Source organism: Gopherus flavomarginatus, chromosome 1 (genome assembly GCF_025201925.1).
Source record: "Gopherus flavomarginatus isolate rGopFla2 chromosome 1, rGopFla2.mat.asm, whole genome shotgun sequence".
Lineage (NCBI taxonomy): Eukaryota > Metazoa > Chordata > Testudines > Testudinidae > Gopherus > Gopherus flavomarginatus.
The window spans coordinates 21268113-21294068 of NC_066617.1; the positions used below are offsets into that span (position 1 = coordinate 21268113).

At 41.2% G+C, this 25956-nt stretch overlaps 1 protein-coding gene across 3 annotated transcripts in view; it reads left to right on the forward strand.

Annotated features, from left to right (window-relative positions):
• Positions 1-18036, forward strand: part of SEMA3E (semaphorin 3E) — a 276746-nt gene extending 258710 nt beyond the window's left edge. For all 3 annotated transcript variants that reach the window (XM_050936862.1, XM_050936864.1, XM_050936863.1), the window contains 5 exons: positions 449-490; positions 3362-3528; positions 11468-11535; positions 14101-14240; positions 16918-18036. In XM_050936862.1, coding sequence (XP_050792819.1) covers positions 449-490; positions 3362-3528; positions 11468-11535; positions 14101-14240; positions 16918-17370 — 870 coding nt within the window. In that variant the 3' untranslated portion in view covers positions 17371-18036. The remainder of the gene's footprint in view (positions 1-448; positions 491-3361; positions 3529-11467; positions 11536-14100; positions 14241-16917) is intronic.
• The last annotated feature ends 7920 nt before the right edge of the window (positions 18037-25956 follow it).

The following is a 25956-nucleotide window of genomic DNA, read 5'->3' on the forward strand; positions in this document are numbered from 1 at the left end:
AAGTCAGAGAAAAAGACAAAGGGGACAGTGCCACAAGATGCAATGTCAGAAAATTTAATTTATCTATTGTCAGCCTGCCATCTATAAAGAACACTCTGCTTGTCATATTAACGTGGGACAAAAGGGATCAGTGAAACCAGGACCTGACATTATGGTCAGCATGGCAACTGCTATGTTCCCATTGGGTTTGATATTATTCCCTGAATTAAAAATACGTGGGTTTTAAAAAATCACTTTTTATAAAAATAATAGTTCTCAATTTCATTCATTTCCTTCACTCTGACAAAGTGACCTAGAGAAAATGAGGGTACTTCACCTGGTATAGAGAGGAGAGCCACATACCTTGAGTAATACTATAACTCTTCCTGTTAAATGTACACTCATCATAAACAAGGCATTTCTTTTGATTTCCATGTAAAACAAAAGACCAACCTCTTTTTTTTTTCAGGTGCCAGTTCCTATTATTTCTATGGAAATATCTTCAAAGAGGGCAAGTATTTTTCTGTGTTTAAAATAACATGATTCAATAACTGAACTGAGGCAAAGATCTAAACTGCATATAGCTGGATACCATATATAAAATGATTAGGTCAAGTAATATATGGTAATGTTTTAATATAAACTCATAGTTAATCTTGCTCTGCTTTTTATGAAACGTTTAGGTTTTTCCTTGCTGTATAAATCTGCGGCGTTCACATTAGCATCCATTTCAAAGCAAGTGAAAATCAATCTAATTCATGAGTTGCTGGCATAGTAATCACACAGAGAATAGCTTGAGAGACAGGGACTTTGTTGCTGATAAATTTGAAGCGATTGAGCAAGGGAGCATGGGGATTTCAGTGTACGGGAGCCTCCTTTGTACTCTCCACCTTCATATTCAGTGGCCCCAGAGAGCGTTGGGCACGATTTAAATCATAGTTTCTGAGTGTCCACCAGAGCGGGTACAACTCAAGCGGTCTCCATGATGCTCCTAGCTCTTTCTCTCATAGGGAGCAAAAGACGCAACTGGGAATCTCCATATCAGTCCAAGCTGGCCTCAGATCTTCATTTTACAGAGGATGGCTGAATATTAGTTCAAATGACTGGAGTCAGCCTGGTCGAGGGCAGGAATTTGAAACTGAGTCTATGGCTTTCTGGGCCGGAAAGGGCCGAGCACCACAAAGGGCTGTTGGGAGAGACCCCTCTCTCACTGATAAACAGAAATCTGGTGGGTTTGAACCACATCAGGACCAACCCTTCCTCTCATGGGGCTACTGAATGTGGACATGGGCAGCACAAAGGAGGCTCTCCTTGCCCGGAAATCTGCATGCTCCTGTGACCAATCACTTTACATTGATCAGCAACAGATTTTTCCTTAGTCCCTGCTTCCCTCAAGTTATTCCCTGCTGTGATTATTGTGCCAGCAATTCATGAGTCAGACTGATCTTCCATTTGCTTTGATAATATGAACCGCACAGATTATAATGAAACAGAGCATGATTAAGATGAGTTCACATTTAAATATCACACACTATTAGATGATCTCGCCTTTATATACACTTCTTGCATTTCACATTTGTCACACTCACTCATGTGTGTATATATTATAGGTGATGCATGTAGCAACGCCTATAGTTTCCCAGTACTTCCCAGTATAAGACCCTGTTCTCAGTTGCTTATAGCTTTGCCAAACTTTAACTTCTTTGGCTGAAATTTTCCATGCCAAGGTGTTTGCCTCGGGCTTTAGAGTTTCCACAAAAATGGTTCAGCCATTTCTGAGTATGAAATAAGGAGAAAATACGTTGTTTCGCTCGTGGTAATCAATTGGTTTGAAATTCTTTTTTAGAAGCTCTAGCATCTCATGTTTTGGAGCAGGGACATAAAATTGGGCACAGAGGTCACCCTGGCATCAAGGATGTGCCTTGTGCAGATCCCATGAAAAACACCCCAAAATGGCCAAGTTATGAGCCTTTGAAAAAAATCTCAGTTCACACATGCCCAGTAGCGACTTGTTAGAGTTTGGCTGGTAATTCTCTGAAAATTCCACTGCACTGAGCATGCTTCAGCCCCATACAATGTCCCACCCTGCAGAGCAAGAGAACCTGCTCCACCAGAGCTGCAGGAGCTGAGCAGGTCTTTCCCTGCTATTGCTCCTCCCAGCGACTATGGTCCACTGTCATGCCGGGCACCGGAACTTAAAGCAGGAAAATAGTTTGTGAGTGTGTGTGTGCTCACGGGGCCACTTCCTACACACACCTTGCTGGTACCCTTCAGCAAGGAGAAGAAGGAGGAATCAGCCTGTCTTGAGTGCAGAGAGATGAGGTGCAAGGGGGAGAGAAGGAGCAGGGGTTGTGGGAGGGGAGATAGGGGCAAATGAAGGTAGCTGTGGTCTCATCAGGAGAAGAGATCTGGGGAAAGGAATGGGTAGTAACGGGGGAGGGTGAGGAGGTAGGAGCATATATGGGGACAGGTTCAGGAGCAGAAGGGAGGAGGGGATAGGCGCATGAGGTAAAAAGGTTAAGAGCTGGCCAGGGGATAGGAGCAGAGGAGTGGGACTGAGGCATGAGCTTGGACCAGACGTGGGAGAGAGGCAAGAGGAAGAGGGGCAGGACCCAGTGCTAGGAGGGAAGAGAAAATATAGGAACAGAGGTGGGGGGGAATGGAGTAGAGTGGGGGGATAGGAGCAGGAAAAGAAGAAGGAGAGGGTGGGTAGAAGCAGAGTTGGACAGGGGAGAGAGACAGAAGGGTTTATGACCACTAGAACACACTCCCCTACGGAGCCAAGAACTGAACCCAGGAGTCCTGAGTTTCAACATTCCTTTGCTGTCTCTCAAACAGCTGTGAAACACTCTGGCAAAGTTTGTCTCATCCGCATCTTGTGCTGGCCCACAGAGATAATAACAGTGTAAATCTGCTGTGAGTTTTTCAGTTGACTCAAGCACCAGAGCTCTGTTCTGGGACTCTATAGGTCCATATCCTGCTGATAACCCACAAGGGGATTATTATGGTTCCACATGATGGAATTTCTGTTTTTCAGTTTGCTTTTTTAAACACTTAGAAAATTACACTCAGAAAAACTACGTTAAAATTATAATAAGGTTACAAAGTCAAGTTAGGAAATGCCAGAATTGAGCTTGCATGTACAATCTTAATTCTGCTCTTTCTGCGTATGCATTATGTGCATCCTTTAATTGTATGACCACAAACCATTATATGACCTGCCTCAGACCATGCACAAGATAGCTCGCCAAGAGGGCAGAAGGGAATTAAGCTTGCATGGACAACTGTAAAGCTGACATTTTCTAAAGTTCAAGTGGCAAATGACCTTGTCTTTTCCTAGTAGATGCTCTGCCCATAACAGTGTGTGCTACATTTTCTACAGCAACAACTGTATGTTGGATCTGAGTCTGCCGTAGCACAAGTGAAGTTCCATCAGTGTGACATGTATGGCACAGCCTGCGCTGACTGCTGCCTAGCAAGAGATCCTTATTGTGCTTGGGATGGGATATCCTGTTCTAGATACTATCCCACAGGAATGCAGGCAAAGAGGTGAGAACTGTATTTTGCTTCAAAATCCTCTTTGCATAATAATTATCTAAAGACTTCCTATTGCAACAGAAATGATTTCCCTTCTCCCCCTCGTATAAATAACTGAACAATGATATACTTTAGCCAATGATTTATTAACCCAGCCTTTGGAAATACTGAAGGATATAAATGAACATGCTGACATGCACAGATGTTAAGTGCACACACTTCTTAGGAGCTAGACACACTGAGTGTTAAACAAATGTCTGATGTTCCCAATGCTACAGCTTGAAGACACGACTTCATTCTCTACAATGTGCAATAATTTATTTAGATTGTATTATATGGTGAACTATACAATTCAACAGCCTATAAAAAGAAAGAAAGCAAATATATTAACAGCCAAATATCATTGCAAGACATATTCAGACAGTGCCTAGCTCTCTATCAATACATTGTAATGATTATTGCAGAAGTCAGCAAAAGGGCATATTATTTATGATACAGTCCTTTCCATGATTTACTTTTAATTACTTCTTCTGCAAAAACATGTTCATATTCATTAGAACTACAACTTGGCCATTTTCAACAGGCTTACTTTGAATTAATGCAAAGATGTGTTCCTTTTGTACTGAGATTCTGCTTAAAAAAAAGTGATGATGATTACTCCAGAGGCAGTTCATGATGTCTCCAAATCCACCAATGCTCTCTTAAAAAACAACACAGGTCTATGGTTTTTTGTTTGTTTTTTTGCTTCACCCACGATACCTCATTCTTGTCCTCCCATAACTCTGGAAGCTTGGTAGTCTCAAACCCATTGCTAACTGTAGCTAGGCAAAATGAATGCTTCTGTAACTTTTGAAAAGGTAATGGGAAGAGAATTGGGTAGCACAGTCTTCTGGATAGACTGCCTCATAGAAACCATACGTGAGCAAGACAGCCAAAGATTCAGCTAAAGAAAGAACCTATCAGAACATTCTGTCTTTGCAAGATCCAAGTTAAGCTAAGTAGAATCCATGACATGTCTACACATTGTATCAGATCCTCCATGCATAACTCATGGAAGCAGTCCCAATGGCGTAAATGGAGACCACTCACTTGCCTATAATGAGAAGAATCTGGCGCAGATTGTTACAGTCCTGGAAAGTACTGGTGGAACAGATACATCATCCGTTATATTCTGGGTCAGTAAGCATTGTTCCCTACAGCATAAGCAGGAATTGGATGATCATAATTATATTGCAAATTAGATACTTGTCTAATCATGTAAATGCCCTGGAGAGTCCTGATTAATCTATTTAACTAGGAACTGTGTGGTGCAGATAGCCTCATGCTGTCTTGCTAATGCACCTCAACAAGATTCTGGAGGGTTTGTTTCTGGAGAGAAGAGAGTAGTTCAATCTCTCCATTCACTCCTTGGCTTCTCTGCTGTTAAGAGCTAGCTATGGTAATGGGGGCTTTGTGATGTCCACTATTAACTGGACTTGAGACCACAAACTTACTTTACATGCGGGAGGTCACTGATCCGATAGTAACAACTTTGCTTTGCTATCCACCTGGTTCAGGGTGGAGAGACTGAGCCTGATGGAAAAAGTAGGTCTCCGTAGAGCGAATGGAGCCCCTCATACTGCACCACCACCACCACCTTTCAGTGCTTCTAGGTAAGATGCAGGTCTGTTGTGGCTGCCTGCATTCTGGACTCACACAGAGATGTTGAGCAGCCCAGCACTCAACACCTCAGAAGATGTGTGTTTGAGTTAGGGTTAGCCATGTCTCTGTTCTCCAACTTCTCCCTGCCTTGTGGCTGGCAAGCTAACTTAGGGAGTAACCAAAGGCACAGCAAAAACTACCTATAAACACTCATGACCTAACACATCTGGAATCATTGGTTTCTTTCCGGCAGCCCCAATGACATCATACCACTTGCCACCATTTCCAAGCCGCACTCCCCTGCCTTGATTTGGTCCTAATGCTAACCCAGAAGCTTGAATTTAGCCCTAATTGTATGGAAGTGAACACAATATATTTGGGTTGGGTTTGAAATCTTAAAATCAGTCATACTTAAAAGTGCAACTCAAGCAGAACCACATCTGGGTAGTTAATTCCACCCCTCCTTTAGATCAGCTACTATTTCCTTTAAAACTTAATGAGCGTAAGACGTGAAAAGTGTTTAAACAAACATAAAATAGAAAATCTGCAGGCTACTACATGTTGTTAAGTAGGTTGCTAAAGAATGTCGTTACTGCTGCCAGGTTGTTTTGGCTGCTCAATACTTCTGTTCTTGGAGCTCCAGTGCTATCAGCACTAGCAGAGAGTGCAGCCTGCTAATTCAGCAGACCTCGATGTTTTCAAGAAATAAAGACCACAGGTATTGTTTGGTGATACAGGCACTCAGCCAGGTTTATAGAGATAAATGTCCTGAGTTCTAATCCCACAACCATGATAACTACATGGTAACTCCAATTCAACATTGTACTAGAGTGCAGAGTTGTTTTTAAGTCCATGCCTGTGGAAAACGCTTAAACATGTGATTAACTGTAAGCAAGTGTTTAAGTCCTAAAATGGGATTAAGCGTATGTTTAAAGTTAAATTGATGTTTAAGTGATTTATAGAATAAGGACCTAAGTGCTAACCCCAAAATCAGCATGGTATTAAATACTAAGAGGAGTGAACATGAGTGGCTGGTACTAAATAAGGATATTGATATAATAGGCATCACAGAAACCTGGTGGAATGGTGACACTCAAGGGAACAAAATATATAGTAATGATAGAATAGATCATGCTGATGGGGGAGAGGCATTATATGTGAAAGAAAACATGGAATCAAATTTGTAACAATCTTACATGAATCAAACTGTACAATAGAATCTCTCTAGATATAAATTCCATGACCAGGATGGCGATGGTGATTGAGAAATGCTCGTGGAGATTAGTCCTCCTATAAAAATAAAAAATTTCAGTAATAATGGGGTATTTCAACTATCCCCATTATTCACTCGGTACATGTCACTTCAGGACAGGATGCACAAGTAAAATCTCTAGACACCATTAATTTCTGCTTCTTAGAACAGCTAGTCCTGGAACCCACTAGGGGAAAAGGCGATTCTTGATTTAATCCTAAATAGAGCAACAGATCTGGTCCAAGAGGTGATCATAGCTGAACTTCTCAGTAATAGTGCCCATAATATGACTAAATTTAACATCCTTGTTGTGGTGGGTAAGAAGGACACCAACGAAGCCCACCACAGTAGTATTTAACTTCAGAAAGGGGAAACAACACAAAAATGAGGAAGCTAGTTAAATGGAAATTAAAAGGAGCAGTCACAAGAGTGAAATGCCTGCAAACTGCATGGACACTTTTTAAAAGCATGATAATAGAGGCTCAAATTAAATGTATAACCAAGGCATCCTTTAAAAATTGGAAGTAAAATCCTACTGAGGAAAATAGAAAGGAGCATAAACTTTGGGATGTCAAGTATAAGAGTATAATTAGGCAGGCCCAAAGGATGCGAGGGAGATTCCTGCACCTGAACCATTCTTTTTAGGTGACAAATCTGAGGAACTGTCCCAGAGGGAGATGTCTGTAGGGCAGGTTTTGGAACAAATTGATAAATTGAACAGTAGTATGTCACAAGGACTAGATGATATTCACCCAATATTCTGAAGGAATTCAAATATGAAATTGAAGAACTACTAACCGTGGTACGTAATTATGATAGTGTGTACCGAGCCTTTTGAGGCCCCCTGCTGGAGGCCTTATGGTCCTACCACATTCCCTTCCAGGAAAGGGAGCACTGAAGGTGGGTCTTCCAGGATAGGCTAGAAAGGCTTAAGGGAAACAGCCAATTGGAGTGTGGCAGGCTTATATAAAAGGAGTTGCAGGGCTTGAACAGGTCAGTTCCTGGCTGGACCAGAGGGGCAAGAAAGAGTATTTGTTATTGGTCACAGGCAATCAAGAAGAGAATCAGAAGAAGGACTCGAGTGGTACTTGCATGCAGCCAGGAGGAAGAGGATTTGAAAACTTCAGCCCTGAGGTCAGGGTGAAGAAAAGGGGGCTATGTGTGAAAAGGCCCAGGGAATAACAGCTGCAAAGTGAAGGAAGCAGTACATGGCTGTTGTATATACGGTCCCTGGTCTGGGACCCAGAATAGTGGGCAGGCCCAGGTCCCCCCACCAGCCAATGCTGGAGTGGCCTAAGCCCCAAAAAGGAGACATGACTCATATAAAAGATCAAGAAAAGGGATTTAAAGAGGCCCAGAGACATGGCTGGAGATCCTGGTGAGGATTAACTTAGAGTTCTGGTGGGACTCTAAGAAGGGGATAAGTTTCCCATGGAAGCCCAAGCAGAGGTCTGGACTTAAAGGAGCCCAAGAGGGGCAGAAGAGAGAAGGCATCCTCAGGAAGCAGAGGCTGACTCCATCTTGAGCCAGGGAATTGGATGACTTCACTTCATATTTGTTTTGGACTTGAATACCCAAGAAGGGATGTATCCATTTTACAACAGTGTGAATTAGCCAGAGGGCTGAGCCATTGAAGACCCACCTAATGAGACCTAATGAGGATGGCTACCATGATGCAATTTTTAAAAAAGGTCTCAAAGGTGATCCTGGCAATTACAGACCAGTAAGCCTAACTTCAGCACCAGACAAATTGGTTGAAACTACAGTAAAGAACAGAATTATCAAACACATAGAAGAACATGATTTGTTGGGAAGGAGTCAACATAGCTTTTGTAAAGGGAAATCATGCCTCACCAATCTATTAGAATTCTTTGAGGAGGTCAACAAGCATGTTGGCAAGGGTGATCACATGGATAGTCTTCTTGAACTTTCAGAAAGCTTTTGACAAGGTCCACCACTAATGACTCTTAAGAAAACTAAGCAGTTATGGGATAAGAGGGGAGGTCTTATCATGGATCAATAATTGGTAAAAAGACAGCAAACAAAGAGTAGGAATAAATGGTCAGTTTTCACAATGGAAAAGATAAATAACGATGTCCCCAGGGATTTATACTGGGACCTCTGTTGTTCAACATATTAATAAATAATCTGGAAAAAGAGGTAAGCAGTCAGGTGGCGAAGTTTGCAGATGATACAAAATTTCTCAAGATAGTTAAGTCCAAAGTAAATGCAAAGAGTTACATGGGGATACCACAAAACAAGGGGACTGGGCCACAAAATTCATTGTTGATAAATGCAGATTAATACACATGGGAAACATAATCCCAGCTATACATACAGAATGATGGGGTCTAAAGTAACCGTTACCATTCAAGAAAGAGGTCTTGACGTCATCATGGATAGTTTTCTGAAAACATCTGCACAATATTCAATGGCTGTAAAAAAGCTAACAATGTTAGGAACCATTAGGAAATGGATAGATAATAAGACAAAAAATATCATAATGCCACTATATAAATCCATGGTACACCCACACCTTCAATCCTGTATGCAGTTCTGGTTGCCCCATCTCAAAAAAAGGTATATTAGAATTGGAAAAGGTACAGAGAAGGGTAATTAAAATGATTAAGGCTCTGGAACAGCTTCCACATCAAAAAATACAGGGACTATTCAGCTTGGAGAGAAGGCATCTACGGAGGGATATGACAGAAGTCTACAAAATCATGAATGGTGTGGAGAAAGTGAATAAGGAAATATTATTTAGTCCTTCACATAACACAAGAATCGGAGCCAATGAACCAATCAACCAATGAAATTAATCTTAACATGTTCATTTTTTTTTCGGAACCATTTTCCTAGCCTTTCAGTCAGGTTTCTCTTACCACAGCTGTCACTCATAATAGCAAAATGTCACCAAACAGATGGATTTGCCTCTTGAATGAGGCAACAAATAGAGGAAAGTGCTGCAGGATCATGACTTTCCTTAGCCTTTAGCCCATGCACTGATTATTGTGAGCCAGAGCACAATTCATGTCTGCTGGTATCCTATTCACCCAAAAAGAGGCCTCAGACAAGACTGATGGGGCTCATAAGATGAGTTTGCAGCCAAGGCCAATGTCTGAAACACTTTGTGTATTCACACCTAGGACTAGAGAATCCAAGTCCTTAAAAATATCTCCCACTGCCCGGGATCCTAAATATGCCTTGCTAGCAGACACTTTATTCATCCTTCTCAATCTCTTGACTGTGGATATCAAGAGGTGCAGCTGCCATCTTTATGTCCAAGTAAGAACCACTATGACAAGATGAAAAAGTCATGTGATTATGGCAAAATTCCAGCTTTCATTTAATAAAAACAACATAAGTTTCTATTCCTCATGACTGTGAAGAAGAACTTGAAAATGTAAACCCAGTATAATTAGTGATAAGATGTCTTCCAAGAGTCTGCAGAGAGGCTGGAACAATAGTTGATCTGCCCCATATATCTTAATGTGATGTTAATTCTGAGACCTTCCAACAGCAGGTTCTTCCGTGTGTGATGATAGGATGAGAACTCCTACCTAAAGTCCATCATCGTAAAGCAACCTCCCTAACACCTCCTCATCCCTACTTAAAATTTCAACACGTATGGTATTCCATTGGCCAGATCCTCAGCTGGTGTATAGCAGCAGAGCTCTAATGAAGTCCGTGTGCCTGTGCTAATTTACATCCACTGAGGATTTGATCCCCTGTGTCCTGGTGGCAGGAAGAGCTATGTTAATTACTGATATTATTTAAATAAGGACAAAGTCATTAAGCTTGGCTAATTTCTGTTATACATTGTATATAGTAGGTACACATTCATACGAAAATAATTGTGCTCTAGGAGGTTCACCATATTGTCCTTTTAATCAGCTGTTCAGCCTTGCATATGCAAAACTGATAGTTCTGTATAATTATTCTTTATGCAAACACAGGAAAATTATCCTGAGTTCTAACTGTAAATTTTAGGATTCAAAACACTGCAACTTTCAAGGTGGTAAACTCAGCTTCCTGATATTTTCTTTCTTAGCAACTAGCTTTAATCTTATTAATGGTTATGGTCAGAGAACAAAGTGTTCAAAATAAAAACATCATTCTTGTTGGTATTCGTTGGAGAGTTTGGTATTTGCATTTATTTTCCATAGTTTTGTAAATAACTTCTTTTCAAAAACCGAGAGAGTATTGTCTAGTGATTAGAGCAATGATTCTTGGATTCGTGGCTCAGCTTTGGTAGTGACTCAATAGATAGGCTAGTTTCCCCTTTGGTAAAATGAGAATGATAATACTAATGATGTAGGGGCATTGGGAGGCTAAAGTAATGTTTGTAGAGTGTTTTAAGTTCCTCCGATGAGAGGAGTTATACAAGAGCTAAGAATTAAAAAAAACCTCCACACAGATTATAAACTGTGAAAGACTCAAAAGAACTTTTCTACTAAATAGTGTTATGTGTGTGTGTGCGTGCGTAAAAGTTCAAAGCAATCTTGCAGCCAGTAAATTCAACCACTTAGGAATTCCCCTGCCTATGGGAATGCTCAGTTACTGTTGAGTTGCTATAACAGCTTCTATCACAGGCCCTCTACAGCTCTGGGGTACAGGGCATGGTTAAAGGAGGAGAATGTTTGCAATATACAGCAGCTTTCATGCTGCTCCAGATTTTGCCAGGGATCAGAATGGTGAACACAAAGAAAGCTTACAGCCTCCTCCAGTCTTCTTTCCCCTAAACTAGCATCGAATTGGTCTAGAATATCTGGTTTCAGTATCTATAGATTGAGTCAAATGCACATATCTGAGACTTTCCTTTAGACATATAAGACTTCTACAGACAGTCTCCTCCTTCAGGCATCTGTGCACCTTCAGTTTAAGTGATGAAAAACAGTACTGATGTATGAACCTCATTCCACACAGTGATAGTGCAGCCAATGTTTCAGTAGTAAGATCGAGTTCTCTGAATTTCTAGTGCATCCAACTTAAGTGTAAAAGGTCAACAGTCCAAAAGTTAAATATATTTCTTAAAACAATTCCATTTTTTCCCCCCAGACGTTTCCGCAGACAAGACGTTCGACATGGAAATGCAGCTCAGCAGTGCTTTGGCCAGCAGTTCATTGGTAATCCACACACAGTACAGCAGAATGCTAGTGAATGCCTAGAGCAAACAGCATGGATTTTACGCAGGGGAAACATCAAGGGCTGAGTCTGACCTCAGTTACACAGTTTTTATACTGATGTAACTCTCTTGATTTCAGTGGAATTATTCCTGATTTACACCCTAGACATTAGAAGAACACTGTGAGGACCAAGATCCCAATGCAGGAACGCTTTCCTTTTCAAGACAGTGCTTAACCATGTACTGTGCTTAAGTCCCATTGGATTCAGTGAGACTTAGGAGTATGCTTAAGTGCTGTCCTAAATAGGGATAGGCTTGCATTCATACTTAAATGCTCTCCTGAACCACAGCACGAGTCCTGCAATTTGCTCAATGGCCTCACATCCCATTAATTTCAACCAGTGCTACTGTGTGCAGTATAAAAACTTAGGTAGGTAGCAGCTGCCAGGATGTGCTGAGATCCTTGCCAGATCAGGCCCAATAAATTTAAAGAAAAAGAATCAAAAATCAGGGGATTCTCTGTGACAGATGTTTCTCCAGAGAATTTTTTGCTGAAATTGTATTTTTCTGCAGGATGGATTAGAATTTGAAAGGGAAATATTTCAAGATGAAATATTTGTTAAATTTGCCCTGGGTCATTTAATACCATCCATTTCCAGCAGCATAGCATAATATATTCCATGGGGATTTCTGCTGGAAAAAAATAGAGGGCATCTATAGTCCGCCGTGACACTTAATTGCAAAACTGCATGCAATGAAGATCGTAGATTTGATTGCGAACTACACTGGGAACCTCACAATAGAGCATAGCAAATGAAAATAAAGAGATAAAGAGAAATCATAATGGTTATTAATTCACAGAAACTGATCATGAGTTTGTGTCAGGAAAATATTTTCCCTGCACTCCACTCCTCTTATAGTACTATAAGAAAATGAACTAGAAAGACTGCTGCCTTGTTTCACTATAGCACCTGCTTTGTCTGTTCTGCCATGTATTTCACTATATGTAGGAGCCTGCAACTGACTCTTGATTAGTCACATTCAAATGAATTTTTTAGTAACATTTGGGTGGCAAAGCTAGACACTTGTACTTTCTATGCATGTGTCGTAGAGATCTGCAGTAGAGCTGGGCTGGGAATGGTTTTTCCATCCCATGAATATTTTTGAGAGTTCTAAATGTTTTCCTGTCTTGAATTAAGGGGAAAAATGACATCTCAAAAATGTTTGCAATCTGAAAAATTGTGTTTTTGTTTTGCATTTTGGATCAACTGAAACAGTTTGTTTTGATAATTTTGGAATGTTTTCTTTTGATTTTGATTCCCCCTTTCAGTCTAATTAGCCTGTATTTTGAAACACAAAGTTGCTTTGAATCAGAATTTTTTGTTTGAAAATGTTGAAATGAAACATTTTGACAATTGGAAGCTTTTTCCTTGACAGAACATTAATCAAACCCGACCAGGTTTCTCTTACCACAGCTGTCACTCATAATAGCAGATGGATTTGCCTCTTGAATGAGGCAACAAATAGAGGAAAGTGCTGCAGGATCATGACTTTCCTTAGCCTTTAGCCCATGCACTGATTATTGTGAGCCAGAGCACAATTCATGTCTGCTGGTATCCTATTCACCCAAAAAGAGGCCTCAGACAAGACTGATGGGGCTCATAAGACGAGTTTGCAGCCAAGGCCAATGTCTGAAACACTTTGTGTATTCACACCTAGGACTAGAGAATCCAAGTCCTTAAAAATATCTCCCACTGCCCGGGATCCTAAATATGCCTTGCTAGCGGACACTTTATTCATCCTTCTCAATCTCTTGACTGTGGATATCAAGAGGTGCAGCTGCCATCTTTATGTCCAAGTAAGAACCACTATGACAAGATGAAAAAGTCATGTGATTATGGCAAAATTCCAGCTTTCATTTAATAAAAACAACATAAGTTTCTATTCCTCATGACCTTGTTTCGTGAACAGTTTGGTTTTGATGAATCAACATTTTTGGTTAAAAAAGAAAAAAAAAGCCCATCATCAAAAAGTTCCCAACCAGCTCTAAGCTATACAAATTCTGGACACACCATGCAAAACAGTTTAGATGTTCATGGGTTTTGAGGGTTTGATCATGTAACATCCTAAGAAATCTGTTCCCGAACCTGAAAAATAATTTATCCCATGCTTACTGTCAAGCATGTAAATAGTCTTATTGGTGTCATTGACTTCAAATTAAACACATTTATATGTGCTTTGCTTAGCACTTTGCAGGGTCAAGCCCTATAGACACATGCACAATCACAACCACCCGTCATGCAGTACTTTGGCAGGCTTAGGGCTGGCTTCTGTTAGATGCTGAGGTGAGCCATGCCTTCCATTCCTGTAGAGAGTGGGAGCAGAGGATGCTCCACAGTTCACAGGATAAGGCCAATAGTAGATACTAAATTTCAGTCATTACCTGGAGGGCTATGGATCAAAGAAGTCCTTAAAAAGATCAAAGGAAACATGCTTAATGAAAAGGATAGCATTTATTTTAGTTACACAGCTGGCAAATAAATAAGAATCTTACTTTCCTTCACAGGAGAAGCCCTGGAGAAGACTGAAGAACGGATAGTATATGGAATAGAGTACAACAGCACTCTTCTGGAATGTACCCCTAGAACTTTACAAGCTAAAGTGATCTGGTTTGTGCAGCGAGCCCATGAAGCCAGGAAGGAGGAGGTAATTTCCCATGTAATTCTAGTTATACCATGTTTATAAAAAGGGTCAGTCATATTTGGGATCTTACAGGTAAATGAGCCTTCCCTTAATTCTGAGGAGCTTTGCTTCCAGCACTCCAAAGGTGGTGGGTCAGTGTGCCTCAAACGGAGGTGACCCATGCCACATCCACAGCATTTGCCCTCCTGCATGGCCAGCCTTTTTTGGAGAGGCTTAGCCTCCCACTGCTTCTTACACTTACACTCTTACACTCTTAATGGAGACTCTACCACATCCCTTTGCAAATGATTCCAATGATGAATGTCTATCACTGTTAACAATTTGCATCTTATTTGAATTCTCTAGCTTCAACTTACAACTATTAGTTCTTGTCATTCTTTTGTATAGTAGTTCAAAAATGGCAAAGAATCCTGTGGCACCTTATAGACTAACAGACCTTTTGGAGCATGAGCTTTCGTGGGTGAATACCCACTTCGTCAGATGCATGTAGTGGAAATTTCCAGGGGCAGGTATATACATGCAAGCAAGCTAGAGATAATGAGGTTAGTTCAATCAGGGAGGATGAGGCCCTGTTCTAGCAGTTGAGGTGTGAAAACCAAGGGAGGAGAAACTGGTTCTGTAGTTGGCAAGCCATTCACAGTCTTTGTTTAATCCTGAGCTGATGGTGTCAAATTTGCAGATGAACTGAAGCTCAGCAGTTTCTCTTTGAAGTCTGGTCCTGAAGTTTTTTTGCTGCAGGATGGCCACCTTAAGGTCTGCTACAGTGTGGCCAGGGAGGTTGAAGTGTTCTCTTACAGGTTTTTGTATATTGCCATTCCTAATATCTGATTTGTGTCCATTTATCCTTTTCCGTAGAGACTGTCCAGTTTGGCCGATGTACATAGCAGAGGGGCATTGCTGGCATATGATGGCATATATTACATTGGTGGACGTGCAGGTGAATGAACCGGTGATGGTATGGCTGATCTGGTTAGGTCCTGTGATGGTGTCGCTGGTGTAGATATGTGGGCAGAATTGGCATCGAGGTTTGTTGCATGGATTGGTTCCTGAGCTAGAGTTACTATGGTGCGGTGTGCAGTTACTGGTGAGAATATGTTTCAGGTTGGCAGGTTGTCTGTGGGCGAGGACTGGCCTGCCACCCAAGGCCTGTGAAAGTGTGAGGTCATTGTCCAGGATGGGTTGTAGATCCCTGATGATGCGTTGGATAGGTTTTAGCTGGGGACTGTATGTAATGGCCAGTGGAGTCCTGTTGGTTTCTTTCTTGGGTTTGTCTTGCAGTAGGAGGCTTCTGGGTACACGTCTGGCTCTGTTGATCTGTTTCCTTATTTCCTCATGCGGGTATTGTAGTTTTGAGAATGCTTGGTGGAGATTTTGTAGGTGTTGGTCTCTGTCTGAGGGGTTAGAGCAGATGCGGTTGTACCTCAGTGCTTGACTGTAGACAATGGATCGTGTGATGTGCCCAGGATGGAAGCTGGAGGCATGAAGGTAGGCATAGCGGTCGGTAGGTTTTCGGTATAGGGTGGTGGTAATGTGACCATCACTTATTTGCACCATGGTGTCTAGGAAGTGGACCTCCTGTGTAAATTGGTCCAGGCTGAGGTTGATGGTGGGGTGGAAGCTGTTGAAATCATAGTGGAATTTTTCCAGAGTCTCCTTCCCATGTGTCCAGATGATGAAGATGTCATCAATGTAGCTTAGGTAGAGAAGGGGAGTGAATGGACGAGAGCTGAGGAGTGTTGTTCCAGGTCGGCCATAAAAATATTGGCATATTTTGGGACCATGCGGGTGCCTATAGCGGTGCCACTGATCTGGAGATATATATTGTCATCAAATTTGAAATAGTTGTGTGTGAGGATAAAGGCACAGAGCTCAGCAGCCAGTTGTGCTGTGGCATCATCAGGGATACTGTTCCTGACTGCTTGTATTCCATCTGTGTGAGGGATGTTTGTGTAAAGAGCCTCTACATCCATGGTGGCTAGGATGGTGTTTTCTGGATTCTGGATACCCCTCTGATACTAGTTCAAAAATGTATTCCACCATCAGATATCGGCCTTACAGGATGTGATCAGTGCTATCTATCTTAGTTACTTATATGGTCCTTGTTACAATGTATTTATCCTCACAATACCTCTGTAGTGTAGAGAAGTGCCATTTTCCCCATAGGGAACCAAGGCAAGAGAGACTAAGTGACGTGCCAATTCTCACTCAGAAGGCCTATAGCAGGCCAGTAAATTGAACCCAGGTTTCCGATGTCCTATGCTGGCACTCTCATCACATAATCTCCTCCCTCCTGCCATAAATGTAACACTGTATGTGCTTGAAAAGGGCATGTTACAGCATCTTAGATTTGTGTCTAAATACTCACTGCTGAATTTGTAGCCAAGTCCCTACGGTACATTTAAAAATGATTGCACCAATATTCCTAATGTAGTACTACAATCTTGTACTCACTGTGACTGCATTGATAATACAGCAAAGAATCCTGTGGCACCTTACAGACTAACAGACGTTTTGGAGCATGAGCTTTCGTGGGTGAATACCCACTTCGTCAGCTCATGCTCGAAAACATCTGTTAGTCTATAAGGTGCCACAGGATTCTTTGCTGCTTTTACAGATCCAGACTAACACGGCTACCCCTCTGATACTTGATAATACAGTGTATCATTGACTCGTTTCTCAGGTGAAGACAGATGACAGAATCGTCAAAATGGACCTTGGCCTCTTATTCTTAAGGTTGCACAGGCTGGATGCAGGGACTTATTTTTGTCAGACTGTGGAACACAGCATTGTTCATACAGTGAGAAAAATCACCCTGGAGGTGGTAGAGGAAGGGCGCGTGGATGAAATGTTCAACAAAGACTATGAGGAGGACATACCTCATAAAATGCCATGCCCAGCACAAAGCAGCATTCCTCAGGGATCGAAGCCATGGTACAAGGAATTTCTGCAGCTAATAGGGTACAGCAACTTCCAGAGGGTCGAGGAGTATTGCGAAAAGGTATGGTGCACGGATAAGAGGAGGAAAAAGCTGAAAATGTCCCCGTCCAAGTGGAAATACGCCAACCCACAGGAGAAGAAGGCACGCATTAGGCCAGAGCATTACCGCCTCCCCAGGAACATAGTTGACTCTTGATGGACAAAATCCATCCATTCTTTCTGGGAGAATTTTTATTTGGACCTAAGGAATAGGGAGAAATCAGTCTTGGGTTTGGTAAATGAAACAGGTTTATATATATATTAAATAATGGGACTGAAAACAGAAAAGTGTTGTTAAGTTATAGCTTATACTAGCTGTTTCTAAATAGGTCATTTGCATTCAGTGTTTTCCATTTAAGGAGAACATAACAATCATTGTACTTTGAGTGCTTTCGTCAATTTCCCATGTGGACCATGCTTCTGCTGTATAGTCTTGCATATTAAGGGAATACTAAAGTAAACTCAGATAGCTAAGCATTGACGAGCGAAGAAAAATGTGATGTATAATTTCCGTTGCTTTCACAAATGTCCTAGTGCTTCTAAAAACAGCACATTGCAAGATCTTAGCTTTCACTTGTGGCCTGTTTGTCTGTATTTGTAAGAGCCACAAGTTTTGTTAGTGTGGTGTACTCTTATTTCTAAAGACGTTAAAAGGGAATCTTATTTACTTCCCATCATTGCTTGTGTTTACCAGTAATTTGTGAAGCACAGTGTACTACTATCACAACTAAATAGTACTGCCTTGTAACCTGATGTAAGTCAAATGCATGCAGAGAACAAAAACAGAATGAAGTTCTTCAGTGTAATTTGCTGTAAGACAAGAGTGTAAATCATGGTTATGGTAATGGACAGTTGGCTCAGTAGATATAAGATTTATAAGAATGCCCTCTTGTGGAAAAAGAGAGCATTTCCTTATATTGGTGTTAAACATTTTCTCCAGAAATGTGCATACAGTACTTGAGTGTTATCCACATTCTCCTGATTTGCAGCCTATCTGTTAGTTTTACAGCCTTTCTGCTGCATGTGCTGAAATCTCAAATATTTCAAATACAAGGTTAGAAATCACTTGTACTGGGGAACAGAGTTTAAAGAAATGAGCAACATATTAAGGCATTCAATGTAATATGCTTTTGGTGTAGTAAATACTGGTGAAAGAGACAGGTAGTGAAAACAACCTGTATTTGTATAGTTGCATGGTCTGATTTACCTGATATGGAATCTCTTCTTAGCACAGTTATTTTGCTGAACTTGTGAACACTAGGGATGTGAGATCAAAAGAATAAGAAATCACTTACCACCTAGAATTTTCAGAGTATCACTAAAAATATACAAAGCTTTAATTTATGTTTAATTTTCATATTTTTCTGAAAAACATAACACATTTTAGCACAAAGAGTCACATGAGAAATTGGATGTGAACATATGAATTGGAACTAAAAACACCTGAAAATATAAGCTACCGTTGTGATATAAAAATATGAATCACAAATAGCACAGCTGGAAAATTCTAGCTGAGTGTGAGTTCTGCAGGATCCTTTCCCATCTGCTTAGATGGGTTCTAGTGTGTGAATGATTACATCCCAAATGTGTTGCACCACTAGATAAATCAACTGCTTCAGTCAGAACGTGATCCCAACCATAATGAATAGCCCCAAGTCTATAAAATTGGTCTGTCTCACAATTTTGAGGTAACTAAACATATATTTCAGGGCTGTTCCAGTGAACAGGTTCATATACAACTCTCATTCCACCTTCAACTTCTAATCAAGAAACGGTGTCCGGGATTAACGATCTGGGGCACACAGATTTGTTGTTAACCTAGCAATCCTGTTATTAACCTAATACTGGAGTGGAGGTCACTGCTGTGCACTCCAGTGTCTCTAAGATACTCTGTATGTGGAACTGACAAAACACTGTGTCTGAGAGAAGGCAGTTGCTGGGATCAGAGTCTAAAGCTAGAATCGGAGTGAGCTTAACTAGGATCTTATCTCTTCAAAAGCATCACTTGCTGGGAACAGAGAGTGTCTTGGTGCTCAGAGGGATGCTGTGTGCAACTTGCCAGTAAACAGAAGCAAAAGGAGAAGCAAGATTTCATATTATATCAGTCACACAGATAGATAAACCTCTCTAGCATCTAGTTATTTTAAGTAGGCTGCAATTTATCTAAGAGTTTGCATGGCACATAGTTGGAGGGACTGGCTTAGTGATCCAGTGGCAAAGGCATGAGGAGATCAGAGCTCTCTGCTCCCTTGCCCAGGAGAAACAGAGAACATTATGGAAAGAGCATCTCCGGAGAGGGAACATCTTGTAGCCACACTCTGTTGCTGATGCTGCGTATGGTGTGAACACCCAGTGCAGAAAGCATCAGATGAATTCATTCTGCAATGCCAGTTTGGGGCTGGAGGGGCTTTACTTCAGTTAGTATCATATATATTGCTACAGCTTCACACAGAATTGGAGCACTGAAGTCTACGAAGTAGGGGAGGAGAACATATATACCCATAGGCATCCCTACCTATTACTTACCTCCTCTTAATTAGCTAAGCAAAATCTGACTGACATATACATACCATCTGACTCCCTCTAGTGGTATGCTATTGCAACCCCACAGAAGTTCTCCTGCAGCAGGCAGGTAGTAGGTTGCTAGGGTGACCAGATGTCCCAATTTTATAGGGACAGTCCCAATATTTGGGACCTTTTCTTATATAGGCTCCTATGACCCCCAACCTACTGTCCCAATTTTTCACACTTGCTGTCTGGTCACCCTATAGGATGCTCGACATTTAAGAGTAGTGGGTAAAGAAATGAAGAATACTAATAGGAGAGATCCCCTCGGCTAAAGGAAATATAAATTCTCTCCTCCTCCAGGCATTACTAGACATAAAGGCATTCGGGTTTTCCAATTGAAAAATAATCTCTAAAGGAATTCAATGATTGGGGGTTGGGGAAGATGCATGGTGTCTGTCACGGCAGAGATAAATTTGTGTTGCAGGAATATAATGGGGATTCTTTATTCAGGGCCACTGGACATGGACAGCCTTTGGAGTTCTCCCAAGCTCTCTAGCTCTCAGAAGAACTAAACACAGCCAGTCCAGGGATGCTACATCTCCCCAAGTCTTGTTCTGAACTGAATCATGATCGAATGTGTTTGCTCCACTCCAGGGGTATCATAGAATCCACAGCTCTTTAAGGGTGATGTTGGCATTTTCATTAATTTGTTGTCATGCAGCTGAGTGCTAAGGGCTCATGCCAGATGCAGTACCATGTAGTGACAGAAATAACAGATCCTCTGTCACTTTGAGGGAACTAACTCAATTATGTGTATATGGAATTGTCCGAGATTATAGATGGAAATCAGATGATCCACAAACCAGAATTTCTGTTTCAACACAATATATTTTTGATAGTTTTCTTTCCCAATGTTAGTTACATTTGGAGAATCATCTTAAATTCTTAGCTTGTGCAGGGCCAGTTTGAGGATCTTTAAACTTTCATCATTAATAGTGACCTTAACAATTCTTAAAACCAAGATCTCCTTTAAAAATATTATGACGACTGCAGAAGAAGAGCAAGTGTGATAATAATGCATTTGAGTTAGATATGCATTTTTCTGCACAGAGGTGCTTTTATAGTAGGCAACGTTATTTAAAATGCTTCTTTGTGTATATACAGGGTGGCGTTGTGTGTTTCTTTTCATTATGGATTTGATGTATTTTGTATGTGCATGAAGTGGTCTAATTATATAATGAAGTACAGTACAGTATTTGGGTGATATAATCTGTATGGCTTCCTGTTATTTATTTCAGAGCATGTGGAGCAGTATTTATTTTCACTAATCATCCAATGGATATATTATCTCCCATCAATTTCTGGTGTGGATTGAACGTTTCTGAGGGCAGAATTTTGTGACAAAAGGCTGGCGGATTATAATCTGTAGCAGTTCACTGAGAGGTAACATGAGTTAGTGGACACGGAACTAGAGAGCTAGTCTACACTAGAATTGCTACATTCACACCGCTGTAGTGATGCTAGTGCAGATGCTTTATGCTGACTGTAGAGAGCTCTCCCATTGGCATAATTACTCCACTTCCCTGAGCGGCCGTAGCTATGTTGGTGGGAGAGTGTCTCCTGCTGACAGCGCTGTCCACACCGGCGCTTAGGTCGGTGTAACTTATGTCGCTCGGGAGGGTGACTTTCCACCCCCCGTCCAAATTAAATTATACCGAAGTAAGCGCTAGTATGTTCCAGCCCTGAGGAGTCATTAGGCCTGGGCTCTGATGTTGACCTGCTGTGTTACCTTGACAGGTCACTTCACAGCTCTGTGTCTCTGTTCCCCTCCTGCTGGTTTTCTGTCTTGTCATCTGAGCCCCTGGTCCTGCAATTTGTTGCAAGAGGCACTTAGAGAGTAATCTCTTTGGAACAGGTGCTGTCTCCCACTATGTGTATGTACAGCTCCTAGCGTGATGTTGCCCTGATCTTAGGGCTTCTAGGCACCACTCCAATACAAATAATAATTATTATTGCTCTAAAAGTTTTTGTTATGGGACGTCTGTCTTGTATACCTCAACATCGGTCTTAAGACTCTGCCTAACTTTTTTGTAGCAAAGAAACGTCTCTTTTATGTAGCTCAGAATTGTGAAAGAAACAACACATGCACATATGCACAAATGTGTGGATCTTCATTTGGTTGAACAGATGAGTCAGTAACCACATTTTGAAATGACACACAGATTATTTTCCAGCATAATTAATATACTGGTGGAGCTGCATTTTTATTAGTATTAATTTTGGGGAAAAAATCAATTTTCTGTCCTTGAAAAAAGTAGTGAACCCGTTTCTTTTGGGGGGTGGGGGGAAATCCATGAATACCCTCAGCCTACCTAGGAGCAGCGAAGTTGGAGTTATTTATGCCACCTCATGTCTCTAGGTCCAGAAGTTACACATACTCTTGAAAGCTGCACTGTCCAGATAAGAGGCATTGGAAGTGAGCTTTTTTATATTGGTGACCTAGCAGGATGTGTGTTATTCCCATCAGCCCTGTGAATCCATTTCCATTCACCAAACTGCTGTTTTCTTTTGAGATTTTAAAGAGCCACAGGGTGGATTCCTGTTCATTACCTCAGGTAATTGGTGCAAATCAAGCTGTGACTGGCAAATGATTTTTTTTTCTTTGATAAAATACTTTGCCTGAATAATACTGTAATGTTGCAAAACTGGAACAGCTGACAGGATCACGATGCATCAAGTACAAATACTACTAGCTATGATTGTTTAAAACAAAGAGTTAATCAGTGTGTCTCAGGCTCCAATCCTTCAACTAGACCCACACACACAAACCCTTGTGTCCACGTGGACCACTGTTACAGTCTGTGGCCTGCGAAGACATTATTGCCTCTCCAGACCAATGCAGCATATAATACTATAGCTGAGATTGCAAAACATTGTTATATAAAGATGTACAGAACATTAACCCTCTGTTTCCTTATGTATTCATAAGTCTCTAAAGTCAATGGGGCTGTTCGTAGGTGCAGGGGTCAGCCAATGTGAACCCAGCAGCAGGTTTGGGACCTTAAAGCCCAGTGCTTTAAGGCTCCAATATGCACTAGTATTGCAAGCAGGGCTCCCTTTTATCTACAGGGAGCATGTAACAGGGTGCTGGCCAGGAGGTCCTGAGCCAGCCCTCTGTTAGCCCAGCTCCAATTAGGAAGCATTGATTGGACCTGACTGAGTATGCCATGCCTATTTGGATAGAAGGGAAGCACCTGTGGGCCTTATTAGCCAGGGGGCTATATAGGGCAGGCAGGCAGAGCAAGAAAGAGCTAAGGGCTGTGCATCCTTGCTGGCTGGAGAAGCTATTTGTCTGCCAGGTTGCATGTGGCAGCAGCCTGTAAATAGAAAGTGGTGGGAACTGACACTATAAATAGAAGGCACTGGTGATTGCACTCAGAAGAGGTCTCTGGCTGATTTGTTGTGAGGACATGAGAGCTCCTTGCTACAGAGCCTCACTGAGTTCAATGGAGCTTTGCATAGTAGCAAAGGCAGCCTGTTTGGAGCAGCTTTTGGGATTATGTCCATAATGAATAAGCTGTTTAGGCAAATATTCTTATTTACAGCGCTCAGCAAGTTATGGCAAAGCAAAATGTTCCTTTCGCTGTGAAGTCTGGCTGCTCCAAATGGAGACTTCACTACTATTGATAGTGTTATTGAACATTATTTTAAATACTACAGCTGAAAAAGGGCTATATTTGCTAACTGTTCTATTTAATTTCTTTCCGTTTATGTATACATTAAGAGCCATCTTTCCTAAGACCTCACATCAGTTTTGAGAAATGTTAGCCCATTTTGCTGGATGCATTATGTGTTTTAACTCAAAGTTATTGCTTCTGGCTGTAGACTAAGAGAACATTCCATTGATTCATATTCTGAAGGTTTTCTTCACACCTGAAAGTACTCAAACCCCTCCGCCACCTCCAATTTAACAATGAGAGCTCAAATCCACCTTCAGTGTAGGAAACTGCTGACTGGAATAAATTTGGGAAGGGTTCCAAACCCCAGAGTATCACCTCTTCCAAATGTTGCATGAATGTATTTAATAATCTAATTAAGCCTATTTGTATATTTATAGAGTGCTTAGGATGGGGTATAACAACTCCACTCTTGGCAAAACAGAGTTAACTAGCTAGTTTGGGCCCTGTCTCTCTGCACCAGTGAGAGATGTCAAAAGTGGAGGGAGGAGCTTAAAAGGGAGAAACCCAGCTCAGTTGCTGATAGACTAGTGAGGTGAGCTGTGTTGAGCTCCTGGAGTAAGGGCTGGCTAAAGGCAAGAACTCAGCCGCTTGCTCCCCACTGAGAGATAGAAAGACTTTCTTTAAAAAGTGGAGGTCAAATCCTAGTGAGGCAAATAGAAAGGAGCATAAACACTGCCAAATTAAGTACGAGAGTATAATAAGAAAAGCCAAAGAGAAGTTTGAAGAACGGCTAGCCAAAAACTCCAAAGGTAATAAAATATTTTTTAAGTACATCAGAAACAGGAAGCCTGCTAAACAACCAGTGGGGCCCCTGGACAATTGAGATACAAAAGGAGCGCTTAAAGATGATAAAGTCATTGCGGAGAAACTAAATGGATTCTTTGCTTCAGTCTTCATGACTGAGGATGTTAGGGAGATTCCCAAACCTGAGCTGGATTTTGTAGGTGACAAATCTGAGGAACTGTCACAGATTGAAGTGTCAGTAGAGGATGTTTTGGAATTAATTGACAAACTCAACATTAACAAGTCATTGGGAGCAGATGGCATTCACCCAAGAGTTCTGAAAGAACTCAAATGTGAAGTTGCAGAAATATTAACTAAGATTTGTAACCTGTCCTTTAAATCGGCTTTGGTACCCAATGACTGGAAGTTAGCTAATGTAACGCCAATATTTAAAAAGGGTTCTAGAGGTGATCCCGGCAATTACAGACCAGTAAGTCTAACATCAGTATCGGACAATTAGTCGAAACAATAGTTGAGAATAAAATTGTCAGACACATAGAAAAACATAAACTGTTGAGCAATAGTCAACGTCGTTTCTGTAAAGGGCAATTGTGTCTTACTAATCTATTAGAGTTCTTTGAAGGGGTCTACAAACGTGGACAAGGGGGATCCAGTGGACATAGTACACTTAGATTTCCAGAAAGCCTTTGACAAGTTCCCTCACCAAAGGCTGTTACATAAATTAAGCTGTCATGGGATAAAAGGGAAGGTCCTTTCATGGATTGAGAACTGGTTAAAAGACAGGGAACAAAGAGTAGGAATTAATGGTAAATTCTCAGAATGGAGAGGGGTAACTAGTGGTGTTCCCCAAGGATCAGTCCTAGGACCAATCCTATTCAATTTATTCATACATGATCTGGAGAAAGGGGTTAACGTGAGGTGGCAAAGTTTGCAGACGATACTAAACTGCTCAAGATAGTTAAGACCAAAGCAGACTGTGAAGAACTTCAAAAAGATCTCACAAAACTAAGTGACTGGGCAACAAAATGGCAAATGAAATTTAATGTGGATAAATGTAAAGTAATGCACATTGGAAAAAATAACCCCAACTATACATACAATATGATGACGGATAATTTAGCTACAACGAGTCAGGAAAAAGACCTTGAAGTCATCGTGGACAGGTCTCTGAAGATGTCCATGCAGTGTGCAGAGGCGGTCAAAAAAGCAAACAGGATGTTAGGAATCATTAAAAAGGGTATAGAGAAGAAGACTGAGAATATATTATTGCCCTTATATAAATTAATGGTACGCCCACATCTCGAATACTGTGTACAGATGTGGTCTCCTCACCTCAAAAAAGATATACTGGCACTAGAAAAGATTTAGAAAAAGGCAACTAAAATGATCACGGGTTTGGAGAGGGTCCCATATGAGGAAAGATTAAAGAGGCTAGGACTCTTCAGCGTGGAAAAGAGGAGACTAAGAAGGGATATGATAGAGGCATATAAAATCATGAGTGATGTGGAGGAAGTGGATAAGGAAAAGTTATTTATTTATTCCCATAATACAAGAACTAGGGGTCACCAAATGAAATTAATAGGCAACAGGTTTAAAACAAATAAAAGGAAGTTCTTCTTCACGCAGCGCCCAGTCAACTTGTGGGACTCCTTACCTGAGGAGGTTGTGAAGGCTAGGACTATAACAGCGTTTAAAAGAGAACTGGATAAATTCATGGTTGTTAAGTCCGTAAATGGCTATTAGCCAGGATG